The following is a 20,665-nucleotide window of genomic DNA, read 5'->3' on the forward strand; positions in this document are numbered from 1 at the left end:
GCAAAATATATTTTTAAAAATGAAATACAAACTTATGTGGGAAGAGTTTAGTATTGAAAAAAATCACAGCAAAATGGTTGGGAGTCCTGCTTTTAAAAGTATATGATGTGATTTTACAATCAATGTAGTATTCAAATACATTTTTTATTTTTCAGGCAGCAAGAATTATTGCAAAGTTAGCAGCTTGGGGGAAAGAACTAATGGAAGGCAGTGACTTAAATTACTATTTCAATTGGATAAAAACTCAGCTGAGTTCACAGGTAAAAGACACTTTTTTTTTTAGTATCTTTGAAGGGAATGTGACACCCATATTAAGCTATTAGTGAAATTACAAAAAAGGCTATATTAAAATTATGCTGTTTTGAACTTGATAAGTAAGTCAAACTGCTCTCGGGTATGGTAGTATGCTTCACTTTTTCTTTCATTGACTAGCTTCAACTCAAACCTTTCTGTCTTTTCTGCCACTTGGGATTTTCCTTTTATGCTTTTCAGTGGGCAAGGAGTCTCTTCCTTCCAGGTGGCTACCAAGCTCACATAGGCGGAAGATCTGAGAGGAGTTGCACATTCCAGATAGCATACTCATGTAAGGCTTGTAAGAAGGGAAAAGGAAAGAGTATAGCAGGATACAGAGAGTAGGCAAGCTTCAGACTGAGAGACTTCAGGTGTAGCTCCCATGTCTGCCTTGGGAGACTCTGAACCTTCAGGATTTGTGCAGGAAATCTTGGGTTTGGGGAGAGCTTTTCATAAGTTTCTAGTGGGATTGTTTATGTCCTTCTGGTCACAAAACCAGGCCAAGCTGTCTGACTTGTTACACCAGTAAACAAACTGTCTCTGGGTGCTGTCGGGGGAGTTTTACAGACAGCACATTACACAGATCATTGATCAATCCAGTTATTCTGGTCTTTCTCAAGAGTCCATACCAGGCTTCCAGGTGCCCCCAGGTAAGCCTGGAGCTGCTGCGTACAGCTGCGAGGTAACCATGGCACAGTGGCACCTTCCCAGGATTTATTGTCACTTAGAACATTTGGTCCTAAGGTTAAACATGAAGCCTGCTTAGTGGTCCTCTTGGTTGCTTTCAGACCTCTCTAGCTCTACTTCTCCATGAAGAAAATAACTTGTGGTTAAATGATGGGGAAAATGACAGGTTTTCTGTTTTTGTCTTCATGGTTCCCTAGGACAGGCAAAAGATAGAACATTTATGATGACTCAGTGGTTCTTTCCTTTAGGCTTCTAGTGACTAATATTAGTGGTAAGGGGGAGACTGGGAGTGACCCTCAGAAAGGGAGTGAAATAAAGGTGGTTGGGGAAGGAGTATTCTGGGAAGGAAGCATAAAAGAGAATGAGATTTTGGTGTGGGAATGTCTTATGTGAGGAATGGGACCAGGGAAATAATATAGGTACTTAGTGCATTGTAATAGTGTTCGATTATAAATAAGTGTCTATTTGAAATAAATTTTTGTAATTCAGATTTCAGGTGACATTTTAATCAATTTTAAACATTTTTTAAAAGATTTTATTCATTTACTTGACAGACAGAGATCACAAGCAGGCAGAGAGGCAGGCAGAGAGAGAGGAAGGGAAGCAGGCTCCACGTTGAGCAGAGAGCCCGATGTGGGGCTCGATCCCAGGACCCTGAGATCATGACCTGAGCTGAAGGCAGAGGCCTTAACCCACCGAGCCACCCAGGTGCCCCCAATTTTAATTTGAGACATAGGAGAGACGCCATGACATTTACTTGGGTTTACTTTTTGTCTTATCGTTGCTTGCCTTTTTGGGGGAAATCTAATTGTCTTTTATATTTGGATAGGGATATTTTGGAGTGTATTGAATATTATTATTTTTTATGTCAATAGCATAAATTTTAACAGTCTGAATGGCTTAGTTTTTTTTTTTTAAGATTTACTTATTTTAGAGAAAGAGAAAGAGAACTTGAGAGCAGGGGGAGGGACAGAGGGAGAAGGAGAGGAGAAGCAGACTCTGTTGAGAAGCAAACTCTGTTGAGCATGGAGCCTGTTGCAGAACTCGATCCTACAATTTGAGTTGAAACCAAGAGTTGGATGCTTAACTGACTTGAGACACCTAGGTGCCCATGGCTTAGTTTTCAAAGGTATTTTTACAAGGGCCACAAATTTGTGGATTTTACTGAATTTGTGAGGTATTTAAAAAACATCTTTAGAACATGAAAAATAGGTGTGTGAAGATGAGCTTTTAAATTTCTAGGTGTGTATCATTTACGGTCAGAATGCTTAACTTTCCCTTCCCCCTCCCCCCGCTTTTATTTTCTTTTTTGAAATTAGTTCTTCCTTTGAACAACTTCAATCTGTTTTAGCGTTAGCTTTATGGTAATGGTAGTGAGGCTGTGTTGTAACTGGATTCATAAAATAAAAATTGGTAGGAAAGAATGTATACTGTAGTTTGCCACTAACATTTTGGGTTGTTTCATCTTAGATTTTCCCTCATAAGAATAACATTTATATTGTCCCTTGCAGATGATTTATTATTTTTGGAATGATTTACTATGGTTATAACTGTGTCCAAGAATTGGGGGAAATATCTTTATCATCACTAGTGGAAGCAAAATATTTCAGTGTCTAGAACAGTCTTCATTAGAACTGAGCTTCTTGGTATTAGATACATGCTTTAAAAGACCTTTTCTTTATCTTTCTGGTGCATTCTTCTTATCACCAAGTCTTTGGCTTTAAGTAGTTTTGGTTCAGTGTTTCTGCTTTGCAAGTCCTGCTACAAAGTGACTCTTCAGGGTGCTTAGGCCGCTTCTGGCTTTGTCTCTCAGGGTCTGGTCACTGCTTCTGCTAAGATCTGAATTGCACTGTCTCTTTTGCTGTGGGCAGACATTTATTCCATAGCTTTCTATCAGGATCAAATTACAGAATTCTTGTTTAAGGAATGAAACCTAGGATTATTTGGCATTCTGTTTGCTGTTTTGCTTAAATGTCATTGTGATGGCACTAGATCTCTTTTTCTCTATTGTTAGTGTTTTCTCCCTCATAGAAAGAACCGCAATTTCATAATTTTAATAGAAAAATTAGTTGCAAGTTTGGATATTTTGTTGACTTTATAGTGACATTTAAGAGCTTTTTCTTCTTTGGTAGTTTAAGCATTCTATATGGATTGCAGGTGGCCTCATGCCTGGCAATTAGTGGATAGTAAATAAAATCAGTTTGAATAAAACTAAGTAAAAATTTCCTTTCAGAAATTCATTACTACTCTTCTCTTGTACAGTCAACCTTTGGCTTTCTACTTTAACTTTTCTTCAGTCATTTTTATATATCATTTAGACATTATATAACACGTGAAATTCTGATTGTCATTATAACTTGCTAGGATTGCTGTCAATAATCTAAGGTCTATGTAGAATCTTCCCATTACTAGACACCTATTTTAAGAGCTTTGCCACATAATATACTGTAGATGGTCCAGTTTAAGATAGTCCTCTTACTTGAAAAACAATTCAGTAAGTAAATTCTGAGACTTGGAAATTTGTACCAGCTTCACTTACGAAATTTAGTGGAGCTTAGTATTCAGTTTATTATTGTTCCATTTTTAATTAAGTTGTCTGGAAGAGTGTAATATTTAGAATATTTTGTGTCATCCCCATGCTTTTTATTAGTTGATGATACTCCATTAAGTAGGATTAGGAAAAAAATTATAAAATTTGCTTAGCTCCCTTTCATAAGCTGATAAATTAGGATAAAATTAAAAACAAAACTAAGTAATAAGTTATTTATTTCGTAATAGAAACTGCGTGGTAGCGGTGTCGCTGTTGAAACAGGAACAGTCTCTTCAAGTGATGTAAGTATATTCCTTCTTAATTCACTGGCCTCCTAACACCATGAATATAAGTTATTTTGAGTCATTTAAAATTTTAAGGATGTTTGCTAGTTCCCCAAATGTAAATCCATATTAACCTTCAGTTAGGTTAATAGCATTGTAAAAACTATATATTTATGTATATATAAATATTTATGGTCTATTGGTAGACAGGAGACTTGCTCTTCCCTGTTGCTCTTCTTTTCAGGTCCTTTTATCTTAGACCTGAGAATCAAGGCAAGAGTCTGAATTCAGATGTGCAGCTGGAGTGAAAAATCATAAAGTTACTCTCTTCATGCTTTCGTTGTTTGATAACCTGTCCAACATCTGGCTAACAGATACGTGAACAGTGTGTCAAGGAGTTGAAAACATTTCAGTTTCCTGATGGGATAAAGCTCGTTACTTGCGCAGTGTTGTTCAAGGCTTTATGTGGGGATATATGTTGGGCAGAACCCCTATCTGCCCTTTTTTTTGGCCAAACTCTCCCCACATTTTTGTAGAGCCAAAAGGGTAAAGGTTAAAATTAATCACGTCTCCCCAAGTTTCCTTCTTGGTTGGACTTATCTTCCCTATTTGGGAGCAGTTTATCTTTGTTATATTCTGAATACTTCAAGAACTGGCAGTAAGTTTGGACAAGTAAGGGTTGGCATGATTAGAGCTAATTGAGAATAAGATAGGGAAAAAAAAGTTAGAAATGTAGGTGAGGTGCATCTATCTTCATTAGTGGGAAATATCTCTGGGAAACTGGAAGGCATCTTCAGAAGGTGGTGTCTCCCACCTGCCTGTGGTAGACCTAAATGAAGCTGTGTAGGAGCTGTTTCGTATCCATATTAATTAACAGTACTTCTGTAATCAGCATGGAATATATCTGTTTGTGTGCTCTGACATTGGAGGTGACATCAGAACCCATTTTCAAAGCCAAGAGCAGGGCTTCTCTTGGGGCAGGTGTTGAAGGACTTGACAAATAGTGTGTTAGGCCAGAAAATGGCTGTTAACCTTCTGAAGAGGAATCAGAACAAGGTGTAGAACTAGATGAGCAATCTTGGGGTCAGAGTGGGGTAAGGAGGTGATAGGTTGGAAGTCTAGATATTCAGTCATAAGCACATGTTTAAATTGAGAATCTTTTATTTCATGACTTGAATTTTTATGGGTTTGAAATTCTGAAAAATTATTTAATTCATGTTTTGGAGTTATTGATAAATTTTTAAAAAGATGTGTACAGAATTATATATTTTATAAACTTATTTGAGTGATTAATGTGTTTGTAAATTATTAAAGCTTATATAATGAGTTGCAAGCTCTGGTGACATGATGTTCTTTTCTGTCCAGTGTATTCAAAAAATAAAACTAATTAATTGAATTGGTATACATTAGTCAAAGTGGTTTACCTGGTAGACTCCTACACATAACATCCCAAACAGAATTAGCATCAGAGGTAATAGTGGGTAAGGAAAAGATGACCTTTGATTTTTGACCTTCTTCCCTTTCATACCCTTCAAACTTTAAACATACTTGCTGTCTTGTCCTGAAGGTTCTTACTTTTTCAGATGGCTGTCAACTTGGAAAGCAGACTTTAATAAGTTGAGTGTAATGTGGTAGCTTCTGCTCTGATATGATTTAATAGGGGAATCTGAATTGGTAACTATATTGTGCTCTTACTATGTGCTCGGCACAGGTTTATTCATTTACATTTATATCTCCTTAAATATTCATACTTCCTCTCTGACTTAGGTCTTACTGTAAGCCACATTGTGTAGATATGAGCAGTGAGGCTGCACAGAATGGCAGTACCAGTTTTTGTGAAGTCATTCAATTAATGAGTGGCAAAAACCCCAAAGGAAGGAATTGTTTGCCAAGAGAATTCCTGTTGAGGCAATAGAAGTTGTAGTTGGGTCTTTAGGCATTCTCCAAGTTGCATAGCCTGCTCAGCCATGTAAAAATATTGGTATTATATTTTAAAAATCCCTTTCAGTTTTCCAAGAGCATAGAAAAGCAGTTTGGGAAGTTGCATTACACGATATTGCCTCTTGATGTCAGTGTAAAACAAACACACGTTTTGTACTGCAAAATGTGAAATAAGAATGATTCAACAGTCTTACCTTTAAAATGGCCACAGAAGCATCATTGTAAGATATAAGTGGATCATTAAAAACGTTTTTATTTAAGTGATGTTATATAAGTAGACTTTCCTTAGCATGCGTTATGTTGTCTTTGCCTGGAGATGAAAATAATAAATGATACCAAATCTTGACACACTTGCCTTAAGCTGTTCAGTTCTTTACTGTCTAATGTGAGTACTCAAGTCTTCTGAGAAAGCTGCACAGCTGTGGACATTGATTAGTGCTGATGGCCTGATAAGAAGATGAATATGGTGATCTCTCAGAAGCTTTGCAGCATTTAGAAAGAATCTGGGAATTTCTTGTTTGTTTCTTATCTTTTTCTTCTGTCCAGCTTCACTTATACTTGTGTAGGAGGGACCAACGTGATTCCCCATCTGTTTCTTGATCTCCGGCTGTTTTGTTGTGGATACAGTTTGGCATTAGTTACTACTAGATAAACATTGTTTCATTGATAGTAAGTAAGTTGATGAAGTTGCCAGGTTCTCCTTATTATTTCTTCTTGCATTTTAATGTTCTGGAGCAGTTCTGTCCATCAGAACTTTCCATGATGTTGGAACTTTCCATTATGGTAGCCACCGTGTGGCTTTTGAGGACTTGGAAGGTGGCAAGTGAGGAAATAAATTTTCAATTTTGTTTAGTTTTTTAAATTATAAGTTTTTTAAATCAAAATATATGTCACACACCATAAAATCCATTCATTTGCAGTTCAGTAGGTTTTAGTATATTTACAGAGTTGTGCAGCCATCATCACAATCTAATTTTATAACATTTTTAACACCTCAGAAAGATACCCTGTACACATTAACAGTTATTCCTCATTCCTGCTCCCCACTCCCAACTGGCAACCATTTGTGTCCTGTCTCTCTTTCTCTTTCTGTCCTTCTGGCCATTTCATAAAAGTAAAGCACATGGCGTGTGGTGGTTGTCTATGACTGGCTTTTTTTTTTTTTAATTTTTAATTACCATGTAATGTATTACTAGCCCCAGGGGTACAGGTCTGTGGATCACCAGGTTTACACACTTCACAGCACTCACCATAGCACATACCCTCCCCAGTGTCCATAACCCAGCCACCTTCTCCCTTCCCCCCTTCCCCCAGCAACCCTCAGTTTGTTTTGTGAGATTAAGAGTCTCTTATGGTTTGTCTCCCTCTTGATCCCATCTTGTTTCATTTTTTCCTTCCCTACCCCCTAAGCCCCCCATGTTGCTTCTCAAATTCTTCATATCAGGGAGATCATATGATAATTGTCTTTCTCTGATTGACTTACTTCACTCAGTATAATTCCCTCTAATTCCATCCACTTGGTTGCAAAAGGCAAGATTTCATTTCTTTTGATGGCTGCATAGTGTTCCATTGTATATATATATACACCACATCTTCTTTATCCATTCATCTGTTGATGGACATCTAGGTTCTTTCCATAGTTTGGCTATTGTGGACATTGCTGCTATAAACATTCGGGTGCACATGCCCCTTCGGATCACTACATTTGTATCTTTAGGGTAAATACCCAGTAGTGTGATTGCTGGGTCATAGGGTAGCTCTATTTTCAACCTTTTGAGGAAACTCCATGCTGTTTTCCAGAGTGATTGCACCAGCTTGCATTTCTACCAACAGTGTAGGAGGGTTCTCCATTCCCTCATCCTTGCCAGCATCTGTCATTTCCTGACTTTGTCTTCTTCCACCTAGCACAATGTCTTTAGGATTCATGCATGTTTTAGCACATAATAGCATTTTAGAATGAGAGAAATGATAGTCTTTTTGGCTTTTGGCCAAATTTCTTAAATTGTTTTCTGTGGCAGTTCTAATATCCTTGTTAATATGAAGATAGTTTTACCGTTTTGACTTTGTTTTTAATTTAATGCTGCACTGATGCAGCACTTTTCAGTCTTCCAGAAGAGTTAGAGTACTTTAATGATTTAGTTCTTTACTACTTCGTTGTTAACTACATTGAAAGTGATGCCCAAGTAGCGGAAATAAGTGGGCTGTGTCAGGAATTCATACAGCTCAGGCCTGTTATTTAACTGTGGTCTGCTCTGGCTGGTGAACTGTGAAGTCTGTGAGGACTCAAAGTAATTCACAATCAGGTAGGCACCTGTGTAAGTTTCAGGAGCACTGTTATTTACCTAAAGCAGTTCCTGGAGGATTTTCATTTTTAATTGCCTTTTATCTTCTTGCCACAAAATTAATGCATTTCAGGGGCACCTGGGTGACTCAGTGGGTTAAGCCTCTGCCTTCGGCTCAGGTCATGATCTCAGGGTCCTGAGATCGAGCCCCATATCAGGCTTTCTGCTCAGCAGGGAGCCTGCTTCCCCCTTTCTCTCTGCCTGCCTCTCTGCCTATTTGTGATCTCTCTCTCCGTCAAATAAATAAATAAAATCTTTAAAAAAAATTAATGCATTTTAAATATTGGGGATCATTAAAATAAATGCACAGAATGAACATTAAGGAAGGAAGATAAGAATCTGTGAGTTTTGTTTTTCTGATCAGATTTTTTGGGAGGACTGTCTGGAGGTATATTCTGGCAATACAAAAGAAATTTAAGTGATAAGGTATTTCAGTATAAGATTTTCTTTTACAAATCATTGCCAAAGCACAGCACTGATAATAACAATAAGTAATCTAATATGGTGCATTAGATGTGTTCTTTGAAGTTGAATACAAAGCAATGATTTATAAAGTAAGTAATATTTTCTCAAGTTCACAATTTTTCTGTATAGTAAAGAATCTTGTTACATGACTGAGCCAATTAGGTTGAAAGCATTGCTTGAAGGAGATTAGAAATTTGTAAATTAATAATGAAATTGCTTTTTTTTGGTAAAACAAGTGTAAGACTAAATTATCTTAATTTAGGCATTAACTTAATTTTAGTATTTTATGAGTATTGACTAGATCTCTTTGAGTGAGCCAAATTCAAGAGAATTCTTGAGCTTATATATGTATTTTAGTTCCTGCATATGATGTAATAATAATATACCTTATGGTTTTTTGTGCTTTGTAGAACTGATTAGAGTTCAGATTTGAGGAGATTTTCTCCCTTTAATTTGTTGGGGCTGGTATTTCCCTTTATTGATGATAGAACAGTTTTGAAGATTTTAAGTGATTTGCCAAAGATAATTTGGCAAAACTCCTCTCTCTTTTCCTTTCCTTCCTTTGTCTTTTTTCTTTTTCTTTTCTTTCTTGTTTTTTTAAAAATTTTTTTAAAATTTAATTTTTTTATTATGTTCAGTTAGCCACTGTGTTGTGTTTTTATAGTTATGTCTTAACTCACACAAAGTAAAATGCTCAGATTTTAACTGTTCAGCTAAATAAATTTACATGTCTTGTGTCCTCCTGCTCAATACCTCCCTTTAACTAAACTCTCTCCAAGGTTATTGTTTTCATGGTATCTATTACCAGTGATGAGTTTTGCCTAATCTTGAGCTCCATTGTAGTGGAATCATATACAGTATGCTCTTATGTATCTGAATTCTCTTGCCAGTATTGTGATAGTGAGATTCATTCATGTTGCATTTAACAGAAGTTCATTCTTTTTATTGCCATGTAGTAATCCATTAAACGAATATTCTCTATTCTGTTATTAGTGGATATTTTGGGTTACTTCTAGTTTTTGAACATTCTTGTACCTGTCTTTGGATAGATGTGATCACTGTAATCACTTGTGTCTGGAGCACTTAATTCTAGAATGGAATTCCTGGGTTGTAAGGTATATGTAAATTTAGTAGATACTACAGATCAGTGTTCTCAATCAATTTAAATGTCCCTCAACAGACTATGGAGAATTTCAGTTGTTCCAGTCCCTACTGATACTTACATTGTTTTGTGTTATTTTTTCTGTCTTGTGTTATTTTTTAAAGTGAATGTCTGTGATGGAATTAAGAATGACACACATATATGCACACACTCACTTTTTAGTTCTACAAGAAAAAGATTTGTACAATATTCATGAAACATTAAATACTTTTGGGACTGTTAAAATCAGCAGTCCTCCATTTCATGTAAACCTGGCTTCTGGAGTCTATTTTAGTCACATATGTGTTTGAAAAGTTCAACTTGGTGCTTCACCAATTCCACTGTACTCTGCGTTTTTACTCTCTATGGGACAGGTGCTTTTTATTCAATGCAGACATGTTATTTCAAGTGCCCACGATTCCAAAATTTAAATGAATATTATCTTTGCTCTTTCTCATTTAGTTTGTACTTAAATCCCAGCATTATGAAGGTGAATATTGAAAATAATGTCTATAAATGTTTTTATTACATTAGTTTTATTTTGGTACAATATCACTATTTTTTATGTTTATCTTTTGTTACCTGCCTCTTTCTGATTCCTTAGTTCTTCAATTACTTTGTAATTCTGCAGAATATGGATCTCTGAGGTCATATTTGCCATGAAGGGGAATTTTACCAGTTGCTATTTTTCCTGTGATGTGATTATTCCACCATAAAGTAGGAGAGTTTACATTTCAGCAACACTGGAAAATTTCTCTTAAATGTGTTGAGAAGCAAAAATAGTTTTTCTCTACCAGTGAGTTTTGCTGCAGTGAGAGGTCATCTTGTGGCCAATTCTCAGCCCAGGATGTCTGGTACAGCACAGAGAAATCTGGCTCAACCATGAAGAGAGTGGATTCCTAGGACTAGTCCAAGATTAACTCACTCTTTTAATTTCAGCAAATTATATCTCTTTTTTAAGGCTCATCTGAAAAATTGGGTATCATAATATTTCCCTTTTATTTTAAATTTTAATTGTTTAAAAATCCTTTGAAAAATGTTAATAAATTATTTTTATAAAATGCTTTAAATTTCTTTTTTGACAGTTTTTTGATTAGTTGTGAAGGTTAGAAGATACATTTTGATTCTTGAAAAAAACAGAAAGTTTACCTTAAGGCAGAACTCTGGTTGGATGACATTTAAACAAATAGAATTTAGGAAACAATGCAATGAGTGCCTAAAATATCTTTTTTGTGTGTACATATTTTGTTGTTGTTATTAAGTCAGTCCAGATTGCCCATATGGGTGATACTTTTGTTAATGGAGAAGTGAATTACTTTAGCAGTTTGTTTGTTTATTTATTTATAAAAAAGATTTTATTTACTTAAGAGAGAGAGAGAGAGAGAGAGAGAGAGCGCGCGCGCCCGCATGAGCAAGGAGGGGGGAGTGGGGAGGACCAGAGAGAGAGGGAGGAGCAGACACCCTGCTGAGCAAAGAGCTTGATTCAGGGCTCCACCCTAGGACCACAGGATCCCAGGATCATGACCTGAGCCAAAGGCAGATGCTTAATGGATTGAGCCACCCAGGCATCCCTACTTTAGTAATATTTATTTATTTATTTATTTATTTATTTATTTATTTAAAAGATTTTATTTATTTATTTGACAGAGAGAGAGAGATCACAAGTAGGCAGAGAGGCAGGTAGAGAGAGAGGAGGAAGCAGGCTCCCTGCGGAGCAGAGAGTCCGATGCGGGGCTCGATCCCAGGACCCTGAGATCATGACCTGAGCCGAAGGCAGCGGCTCAATCCACTGAGCCACCCAGGCGCCCCCTTACTTTAGTAATTTAAATGAAAATTATCTGGCTTAAGTGAGCTCTTTTACCATGAATATTTTCTAGTAAAATAGGGTGATAAAGGTACAGCCAGAATTGACTAGCAATTTATATTAGTTTTCTTTTAAAAAATTTTTTTTTAAAGATGGTGAATTTTTTTTAAGATTTTATTTATTTCTTTGACAGAGATCTGAAGTAGGCAGAGAGGCAGGCATAGTAGGGGGTGGGAAGCAGGCTCCCTGTGAATGGGTATTGTTTTGTCAAATGCTACTTCTTTACAAATTAATAAGATTATAGCATTTTTGATCTTTAGCTTGTTAATATGGTAGATTACATTATTGGCCATGGTGTATAACTCCTTATAAATGAATAATGTAAAAAAAAACCTATGAAATTTATCATAACCTCCTTTTTTTAGTGTACAGTTAAATAAGTAGTGTAAAATATATTCACATTACTGTGAAGTAGATCTATAGGCCTTTGTTTCTTCTTGGAAATCTGAAATTCTGTATCCATTATATAACTTCCTTTTTTTCTCTCTCCCCAGCCCCTGGTCACCACCATTCTACTTCCTGTTTTTGTAAATTTAACTACTTTAGCTACCTCATATAATTGGAATCATACAGTATTTGTCCCTTTATGACTGGCTTATTTTTATTTCTTATTCTTTAATTTTTTAAAATTTATTTGACAAAGAGAGAGAGATCACAAGTAGGCAGAGAGGCAGGCAGAGAGAGAGGTGAAAGTAGGTTCCCTGCTGAGCAGAAAGCCAGAGGTGGGCTTGATCCTTGGACCCTGAGATCAGGACCTGAGCCAAAGGCAGAGACTTAACCCCTGAGCCACTCAGGTGCACCTTATATTAGTTTTCAAATTGAGATAAATTAAAAGAAAGTACTAGACAGTTACATAAAATCCATATTACCAAACAGATTTAGTTTCTGCTCCAAAAAGAAATAAGATAATGGTGCTGTGTTGTATATATGTCTGCAGTATTGATTGTTACTAGGATAAAAATGTTAATTATGGGACCGTATCAAAGTCCCACTCATTTGGAATTTGTGTAAGATCTAATGAAATTTGGTTGTATTTCTTTTGTTTGCTCATTCAGTCAAGAAATATATATTGAGTACCTACCAGGAACAGTGCATGGTGCCAAAAGCATAGCACTGAGTGAGATGGGCAGGGCTTCATCTTAGGACAGCATTAGACAGGTAATTCCACACTGTGATTATTTTAGTACCCTTCTGGCAGTGCTTGTAAGAGAGAAGCACAGGTCCTTTACATTTAGGGGTCTCATCTGGGCAAGTTTGCTCAGCCTTACTGAGGAAGCAGAGGGATGAGGCCTGTGCCTCCACTATAGGGAAGTGTTTGGAGAGCATGGGCAGAGAAAGGAGAGCAAGCGGTACTGTAGGGGTGCAGGCGTGGGGAGAGTGAGGAAGTAAGGCAGGCAGGCCCAGGGTATTCAGGATGTTAGAGATCACATAGGGTTTTAGGACTTTTCCTGGGCAGGGGGAAGCCATTGAAGAATATTAAGAATATTAAGGAGTCACGTGGCATGGCCCTGGTTCTGCCATCTTGCAGCATTAGTGCTCTTCCCTTCGAATTGCTGCATGGCTTATACTTTTTTACTTTCCTGGGATTCTGTCACTTGTCTCTTTAGCAGTGAGTCCCTCCCCGAGGATCCTATTTATAAGAGCACCCATCTCCTTCTCTGCATTTCCTGTTTCCTTTCTTAATGGTATTTTTGTTGTATTGCACTCTAGTTCAATGTCAAACTCCAGTATGCTCTGTAATTCAGCGCTTTTCCTCTTTCTCCATTAGACTGTAAGATCCCTGATGGAAGGGATTGAGGTCTGTTTGCATGGTTGTGTGTTCAGTGCAAGTACAGTGTCTTACACATAGCAGTCACTCAGTAAATATTTGTTGAATCAATACTGAATACAGACTAGTAGAACCTTTCTGGGGAATAGTTGAGAACTTAGAATGACAGAGGCCTTATGTTCCTTATTAGTTTCTGACATTCCAGGCAGTCTGGGGTTGTAGCTGTTGAACAGTTTACTAGAACTGCAAGGGCATATGGGCTTCTTCATCTTCGGTTGGATTCCAACTACAAATATATTGAAAATAAAGTGGAGTTCCTTCTGCATACCAGATAATGTAAGCAACAGAGTAAATGTTGTTGAATGAAGGAATTCTTCAAAGTTGAGAGAGCACAGTGGATTTAAAATCCTTATATAGATGATTAAAAATGTGGCAGATCTCTAAGTATAAGATTTCTTAAATGGAAAAAGAAAATTGCAAATGAAAGTTAGGGTATAATCTTATTTATATTTTTTGAAAAAAGGTGTACATATAATGCATAGAATCTGCATTTTACACAGTGGTACTGAGGGGTGATAAGTGGGAAGTTTTATTTTATGCCATTCTATATTGATTGGCTATTTTTTTAAAAAAAGATTCTATTTTATTTTTATTATTTATTTAGAAAAGATTTATTTATTCTATAGAGAAAGTGGGAGGAGGGTGAGAGAATCTCAAGCAGACTCCCTGCTGAGCACTGAGCCTGACGCAGGGCTTGATTTCACAACCCTGAGATCATGACCTGAGCTGAAACCAAGGGTCATGTGCTTAACCGACTGCACCACCTGCATGCCCATTGATTTTATCATAAATGTGTACAAAGAATTTCATGTAGAATTAAGGTCAGTAAAATTCATGTACACATATATTAATGAGGTTCCATACTACTTGTCAAGTCATACTTCTAGTTCATAACTATACTTAGGACCCAGAAGCTGAGCATAGGCAATGTCCTTTGGAGTTCTGAGCATAGGAGTCAGGGAGACTCAGAGACTCTTAGGAGTCAAAGAGAGTCAGCTGGAAAAGGTGAGGCTCCAGTACAGCTCCAAGGGAAGGCACAGAGATTTTTTTCTTCCTTATTTGATTCTTTGTTGTGACATTTCTGTTTGGAAGGAGCAGGATTTGATTATCTCAAATACTACTTAATCAGTTTGGCAGTTTTTGATACATTGTCCTGTAAGATAGACTGTTTCTCTGTCATTCACTTCTTGTTTAGTTTGTCTTTGAAATCTTGTGAGATTTCAGGATTTTCTATTAGCAATTACAGCTATTTCAAGAATGCTTTTTAAAGTCCTAATAGAATAGGAAATTCTAGCAAAAAGAAAAATATATGCAGCAGGAAAAGATCAAGATTGTGTTTACATTGAACAGCGTGGAGGGTAGTAATGTGTTTTTATATTATTCTCATGGAAATGAACGGAAATGAACTTAAGGGAACGGATAATACGGAATTTGGGGGCTTCTATATTTTGTCCTTTTTTTTTAAAAAAAAGAAACCGTATCTTTTTAAAAAAATTTATTTATTTTTTCAGCGTTAACAGTATTTATTGTTTTTGCACAACACCCAATGCTCCATGCAGTACGTGCCCTCCCTAATTACCCACCACCTGCTTCCCCAACCTCCCACCCCCCGCCCCTTCAAAACCCTCAGGTTGTTTTTCAGAGTCCATAGTCTCTCATGGTTCACCTCCTCTTCCAATTTCCCTCAACTTCCTTCTCCTCTCCATCTCCCAATATCCTCCATGTCATTTGTTATGCTCCACAGATAAGTGAAACCATATGATACTTGACTCTCTCTGCTTGACTTATTTCACTCAGCATAATCTCTTCCAGCCCCGTCCATGTTGCTACAAAAGTTGGGTATTCATCCTTTCTGATGGAGGCATAATACTCCATCGTGTATATGGACCACATCTTCCTTATCCATTCATCCGTTGAAGGGCATCTTGGTTCTTTCCACAGTTTGGCGACTGTGGCCATTGCTGCTATAAACATTGGGGTACAGATGGCCCTTCTTTTCACTACATCTGTATCTTTGGGGTAAATACCCAGTAGTGCAACAGGATCCAACAGCACATTAAAAAGATTATCCACCATGACCAGGTGGGATTCATCCCTGGGTTACAAGGATGGTTCAACATTTACAAATCAATCAGTGTGATAGAACAAATCAATAAGAGAAGAGAGAAGAACCACATGGTCCTCTCAATTGATGCAGAAAAAGCATTTGACAAAATCCAGCATCCATTCCTGATTAAAGAAACCGTATCTTACTAGGCAGAAAACAAAAATCACTTCGCTTGGACAAAATATATCTTAAAACTTTGAAAGTTTTACTTTTTTCCTCCTGAAACCAAATGGCACGATAAAAACAACAACAACAACAAATGAATGGAATGAATATTTAATTATTCATTTAGCAAACAAAACATTTTTAAAGTGCTGGACTTTTGTTGTTGTTTTTTTTCTTTTGCCAGGGACTATGCTTAAATGCTGAGATTAAGAAAGACTCCTCTTTTGCTCTCTGGTTGAATGAAGATGACTGAGACACACATGCATACACTCACTTACGCAAAGGGATTTACAAATAGAGATTTATATGTGGCACATGGAAGTGATTAATTCCATCTGGAGAAATCAGAATACAGTAGTAGTTGCAGCAGCAAACATTTGTTGAATATTGTATGATAGGTACCTTTGAAAATTCTTTCATACATTAACTAATGAAATTATACCAACATTCCATGGGATTTGTTCTGTTATCCCCATTTTATAGATAGGAAGCTCATTCAAGGTTATATAGTTTGCAAGTGGCTTAGTGTGGAGGCTGGTTCTGGAGCCTTTGTTCCTAAAGATTATATACTATATACTACTATACTATTACCATACTATGTACTACTGCCTTTCTTTCATGGTGGGGGAGTTAACAATTGGTCTAAGTAAGACTTGCAGCAGGTAAGTCCATTCAGAAAGTGAAGAGAATGGGGTAGAGTTGTTCAGTTAGTAGTTGGAGATAGAGGTCTGGTTCTCAGGCGAAATTAACTTTTGGAACTGACATTTTAAGTTTAGTGGTGATCCTAGAATTTGCCATACTAATGGGTTGATAAGATACAAAAGAGGTAAAAGTTTGGTGATAACTCCTTCAAGAAAATTCACATATTGGGAGGAAGAAAGATGCAGAGATCGGTACAGGGTTTAGGGACAGCTTTAAGGTGGGAAAGGTCTGAATATATTTGGAGGCTGAGGAGAGGAAACCTATCAAACAGAGACTGAGGATGTAGGGAGGGGTCTGATGGACAGAGCATCGTGTAGGAGGAATGGGATTAAGATTTTTCTGGGGCTGAAGGTCATGGACAGGAATAAGTTTGCTGGTCTCCTAGGTGAAAGAGAGGCAAGAATGGCTATAAGTGTGGTTCGGTTTAGGGGTGAAATGTTGGCCACTGGCAGATCTCTAATTGTATGTATATTTTCTCATACTGCTGAGAGGGAGGGAACAGTGTAGGACAGGAGGATAGTGGTGAGTATGGGTGCCTGGGGAATGACAGAACAGACCAGAATTTCTTGAAGGCTTTGCAGGATTGTGTAATTTTGTCTAGCAGTATTGAATTACCTTAGTCTGGGAGTAGAGATGGTGACTTGTTGGCTTGATTGAAGACTGATTTTTTAGAAAAAAAATTGTTGAGTAATTTTATACATGAGAGTAATAGGACATTTGTGAGTGAAAGGTAATGAAGTGATACGATTTACTTTGTTTAATTGAAGGCAATAATTCAATCATTTGCCAGTGTTGCTATCACTGTATACTTTGAAAGTGATTTCTGGGATGGTATTTGGACTACTTCATTATGTATAATAGGTGCAAATACAGTTTTAGAACCAGGATCTATTTTTTTTTAAAGATTTTATTTATTTGACAGACCGAGATCATAAGTAGGCAGAGAAGCAGGCAGAGAGAGGAGGAAGCAGGCTCCCGCTGAGCAGAGAGCCCAGTAGGGGGCTTGATCCCAGGACCCCGGGATCATGACCTGAGCCGAAGGCAGAGGCTTTAACCCACTGAGCCACCCAGGCGCCCCTAGAACCAGGATCTTCAACATGCACATTTATAATGCGAATCCGGAAGCCCTGTGACAGTGAATAATCCATATTTGAAATGTATCGTGTGTTTCAATGTAATGTAGTAAAATGGACAGAGAAGAGAAAAACTTCAGTGAACGAAGATATTTTTGTGTTGAGAGGAAATTGATGATAAATGGAAGAGGAGAGAGTGCCCTATGTTGCATTTTTATTCATTATATGTAGAAACCTTGCTTAGGCTATCTCTCTAAAACAAGAAAGAATGGAATTCCTCTTTCACAAAGGATTACTACCTGCTGATTTAATTGGAAAAATAACATTCTTTTTCCTATAATGGAAGATTGGTTTAGAGCTGAAAATTCACTTTTTTTTTGTCATTTCTGCCAATGTTTTGAATTTTTAGACAAGTTATATTACTGGATACATAATGCTTTTGGGAATCTATGTTTACTAGTTTCTAGGTAAAATCTAAGATAACCTTTTCTTGATAACTTTTGATAATTCCACTAAATGTACTTACATCATTGTGTTTTTGTAATTGAGTGCCTAGAATTTCCTTGAAATGTTAGGTTTTAATGAACTTTGAGTTAAAACACAGAACTTAGTAGCATCATATACATTAGGTGTTGTGAATTTTTGTAACATTCTTGATTATCTCCCTCCCTGCTTACTTATTCTTTTTTTCTCTCTTCTCTTCTCTTTTCCTTCCTTCTTTTCATTTTATTTTTTAGATTAAATTAATTAATTAAAATTTATTTTCATGTTCTTTAAGGCTAGAGTCTGAAAATCCCTCTTGTCTCTGTTCTTATAGATGTTAGGCTTATGGTAAACATTTAAAGAAGAGCCCAAGCCAGGTGTTGCTATTAGCTTTGCTAAAATGGAGGTGTCTGCATTATCCCTGGGAATATTATTCCTGTTTATTTCAGGTTCCAGATTTAACCACAGTTTCCTTAGAATGGTACTATTGAACTAATAGTTGTTAAAAATTATAGAGCAAAGATCTTTTTCAAATATTTAATTAGGCTTCCTATATGCTGTGTATATATATATTTCTAAATTCCTGTTTATTGAATTTCTACAAAATGTCCAGCTGTATGCTAAATGAATTATTTTACTTAATCCCAGTAGTACCTCTTTGGGATATTTGGGGGGCGTCACCCTTGTTATGGACAAAGAAATTGAGTATTGGAAAGGATCAGTGACTCACCTCAGACCATTTAAATACAGACTCATCTCAAAGCATACAGTTTTATCTTTTTAATTTTATTGTCATTCTTTGATATTTCTGCAGTTATGGAGAGCAGTATTATCTCTGTAGTGCCTCTCTTTAGGACTAAGTGAAACATTGCAAGATGATAACATTTATCAAGCCATTATCAAGGATATAGTTACTTTGTTCCTTGATTTCCCTGTGTGTTAAAGTAGTCTTGAACTATGTAGGTTTACTTTGACAGAGAAAGTCAACTGCATTTCTAAGAGGTGGAGAGGAAAACAAAAATGGAGGTTGGTAATGAAAAAGTAGCAGGAACTTTTGGAATGTCTTACGATAAGAAACTCAGTAAAAAAAAAATCCAGACTTTTTGTATATGCATGATCTCATGTCTTTAAATGCTTTCCAATTTTAAAAACCTTGTGCTTCTTCTTGCATAGAGTTCTCAGTATGTGCAGTGTGTTGCTGGGTGTCTGCAATTGATGCTTCGGGTCAATGAGTACCGCTTTGCCTGGGTAGAAGCAGATGGGGTAAACTGGTGAGTGCCCTTTTACTTTTAATTTAGAGTAACATAAATGCATCTCTCCTTGACATTTTCAAGGAAGTCAATACATTTAATCTAAAATATATATTTTTTTCATGTCTATTTAACAATAGATTATGCTAACCTTCATGGAAGTCAGTAACTACTAAGTGGAATGTTTCCCCTTAACTTCACTTGGCCTGTGCTATTTAAGAGGTTAAGAACTCTGAAAGGCCTAACCTTGATAGAACAAATTCTAGGTATTCAGAATAGAAGAACAATTATAAAAGTATCTTGTGGTAAATGTAGGCAGATATCAACAAGATCTTATCCACAAGAATAAATATAACCCACTCTTCGTAATGTAATTAAACCATTCTCTGTGGAGTCCTAATTTGCAGGTCCAGAAACTTTGAGGAGCTACCTTCTGAGGTCAGCAAATGTACTTAGAGAACAAACAACACCCCCCCCAACAAACAAAATTCTCTGTTACCAAAAAGCCAACTTATTTATTCATAATGAGAGATCTTTCTACTCTTAAACCAAATAGTCTTTTTGGTTAGTGAAGACGTTGTTTATCTGTTGGAAAACCTATACAGGAAATTAGTTTGTCAACAGAAGGTTGATGGGTGAGCCAAAAGAGTTGATTGAAGAGCCCTGATTCTGTGTCATCAGACTCTACTAGGCTGATTCCTCCATCTCCAGTGTAGGGATACCCCTGCCAGAGGGATTTCCTCAGCCAGTATTTGCATGCAACTTCCTCAGCTGGGTTACTTCTGCAAATGGGTTTTCTTATGACTTTCATAGAATTGTAATGAAATACTCAATTACTGTTGACTCAGTAAATTAGTAATCTTTTATTTTTTAGCAAAATTTCAATCTGTTTATACTTAACCTTCAGTATGTCAGGAAAAATAGTCATAACAATTTGCCCCATGGATCTTTGGGAAGACATATATTTGGCCATTTTATGTATAATTAACAGAATTATGAAAAAAAATAGTGAAAAACAACCACTAGAAATTCTAATAAGAATTTTTAATGGTTAGGGCACCTGGGTGGCTTAATTGATTAAGCATCTGACTCTTGTTTTTGGCTCAGGTTATTATCTCAGGGTTATGAGATTGAGTCCTGTGTCAGGCTCCGGGTTCAGCAGGGAGTCTGCTTGAGATTCTCTCCATCTCTGTCTCCCCCATCTTTCACTCCCCCAACTTGCATGTACACTCTCTCTCTCAAATAAAAATAATTTTTTCATGGTAAATATTTCTGTAGTAAGTGAATTTTGGTGCACAAACATCCTAAAAGATGAAGGAAAACCATCATATGTCCTTTTAGCAAAATGGAGTGGTCCAGGTTCTTTTTGAAAAATAATTGTGTTGAAGGCTTTCATGTTGAACAGCTAAATAAGTGAGAATACTGTATTTCCTTTTTTTTTTTTTTTTGTCCTTAGAGATATATTTTCACTTACTGATTCTTGAATTTGGCAAAATGCATTTATGATACAGT

At 36.6% G+C, this 20,665-nt stretch overlaps 1 protein-coding gene across 2 annotated transcripts in view; it reads left to right on the forward strand.

Moving 5' to 3' along the window:
* Positions 1–20,665, forward strand: part of ATP6V1H (ATPase H+ transporting V1 subunit H) — a 144,597-nt gene that overhangs the window by 21,544 nt on the left and 102,388 nt on the right. Inside the window, exons 6-8 of one of the 2 annotated variants that reach the window (XM_046026704.1) lie at positions 156–260; positions 3,757–3,810; positions 19,077–19,174. In XM_046026704.1, coding sequence (XP_045882660.1) covers positions 156–260; positions 3,757–3,810; positions 19,077–19,174 — 257 coding nt within the window. The remainder of the gene's footprint in view (positions 1–155; positions 261–3,756; positions 3,811–19,076; positions 19,175–20,665) is intronic. The other variant, XM_046026715.1, reaches the window with a different exon arrangement.

The sequence above is a fragment of the Meles meles genome, chromosome 1 (genome assembly GCF_922984935.1).
Source record: "Meles meles chromosome 1, mMelMel3.1 paternal haplotype, whole genome shotgun sequence".
NCBI lineage: Eukaryota > Metazoa > Chordata > Mammalia > Carnivora > Mustelidae > Meles > Meles meles.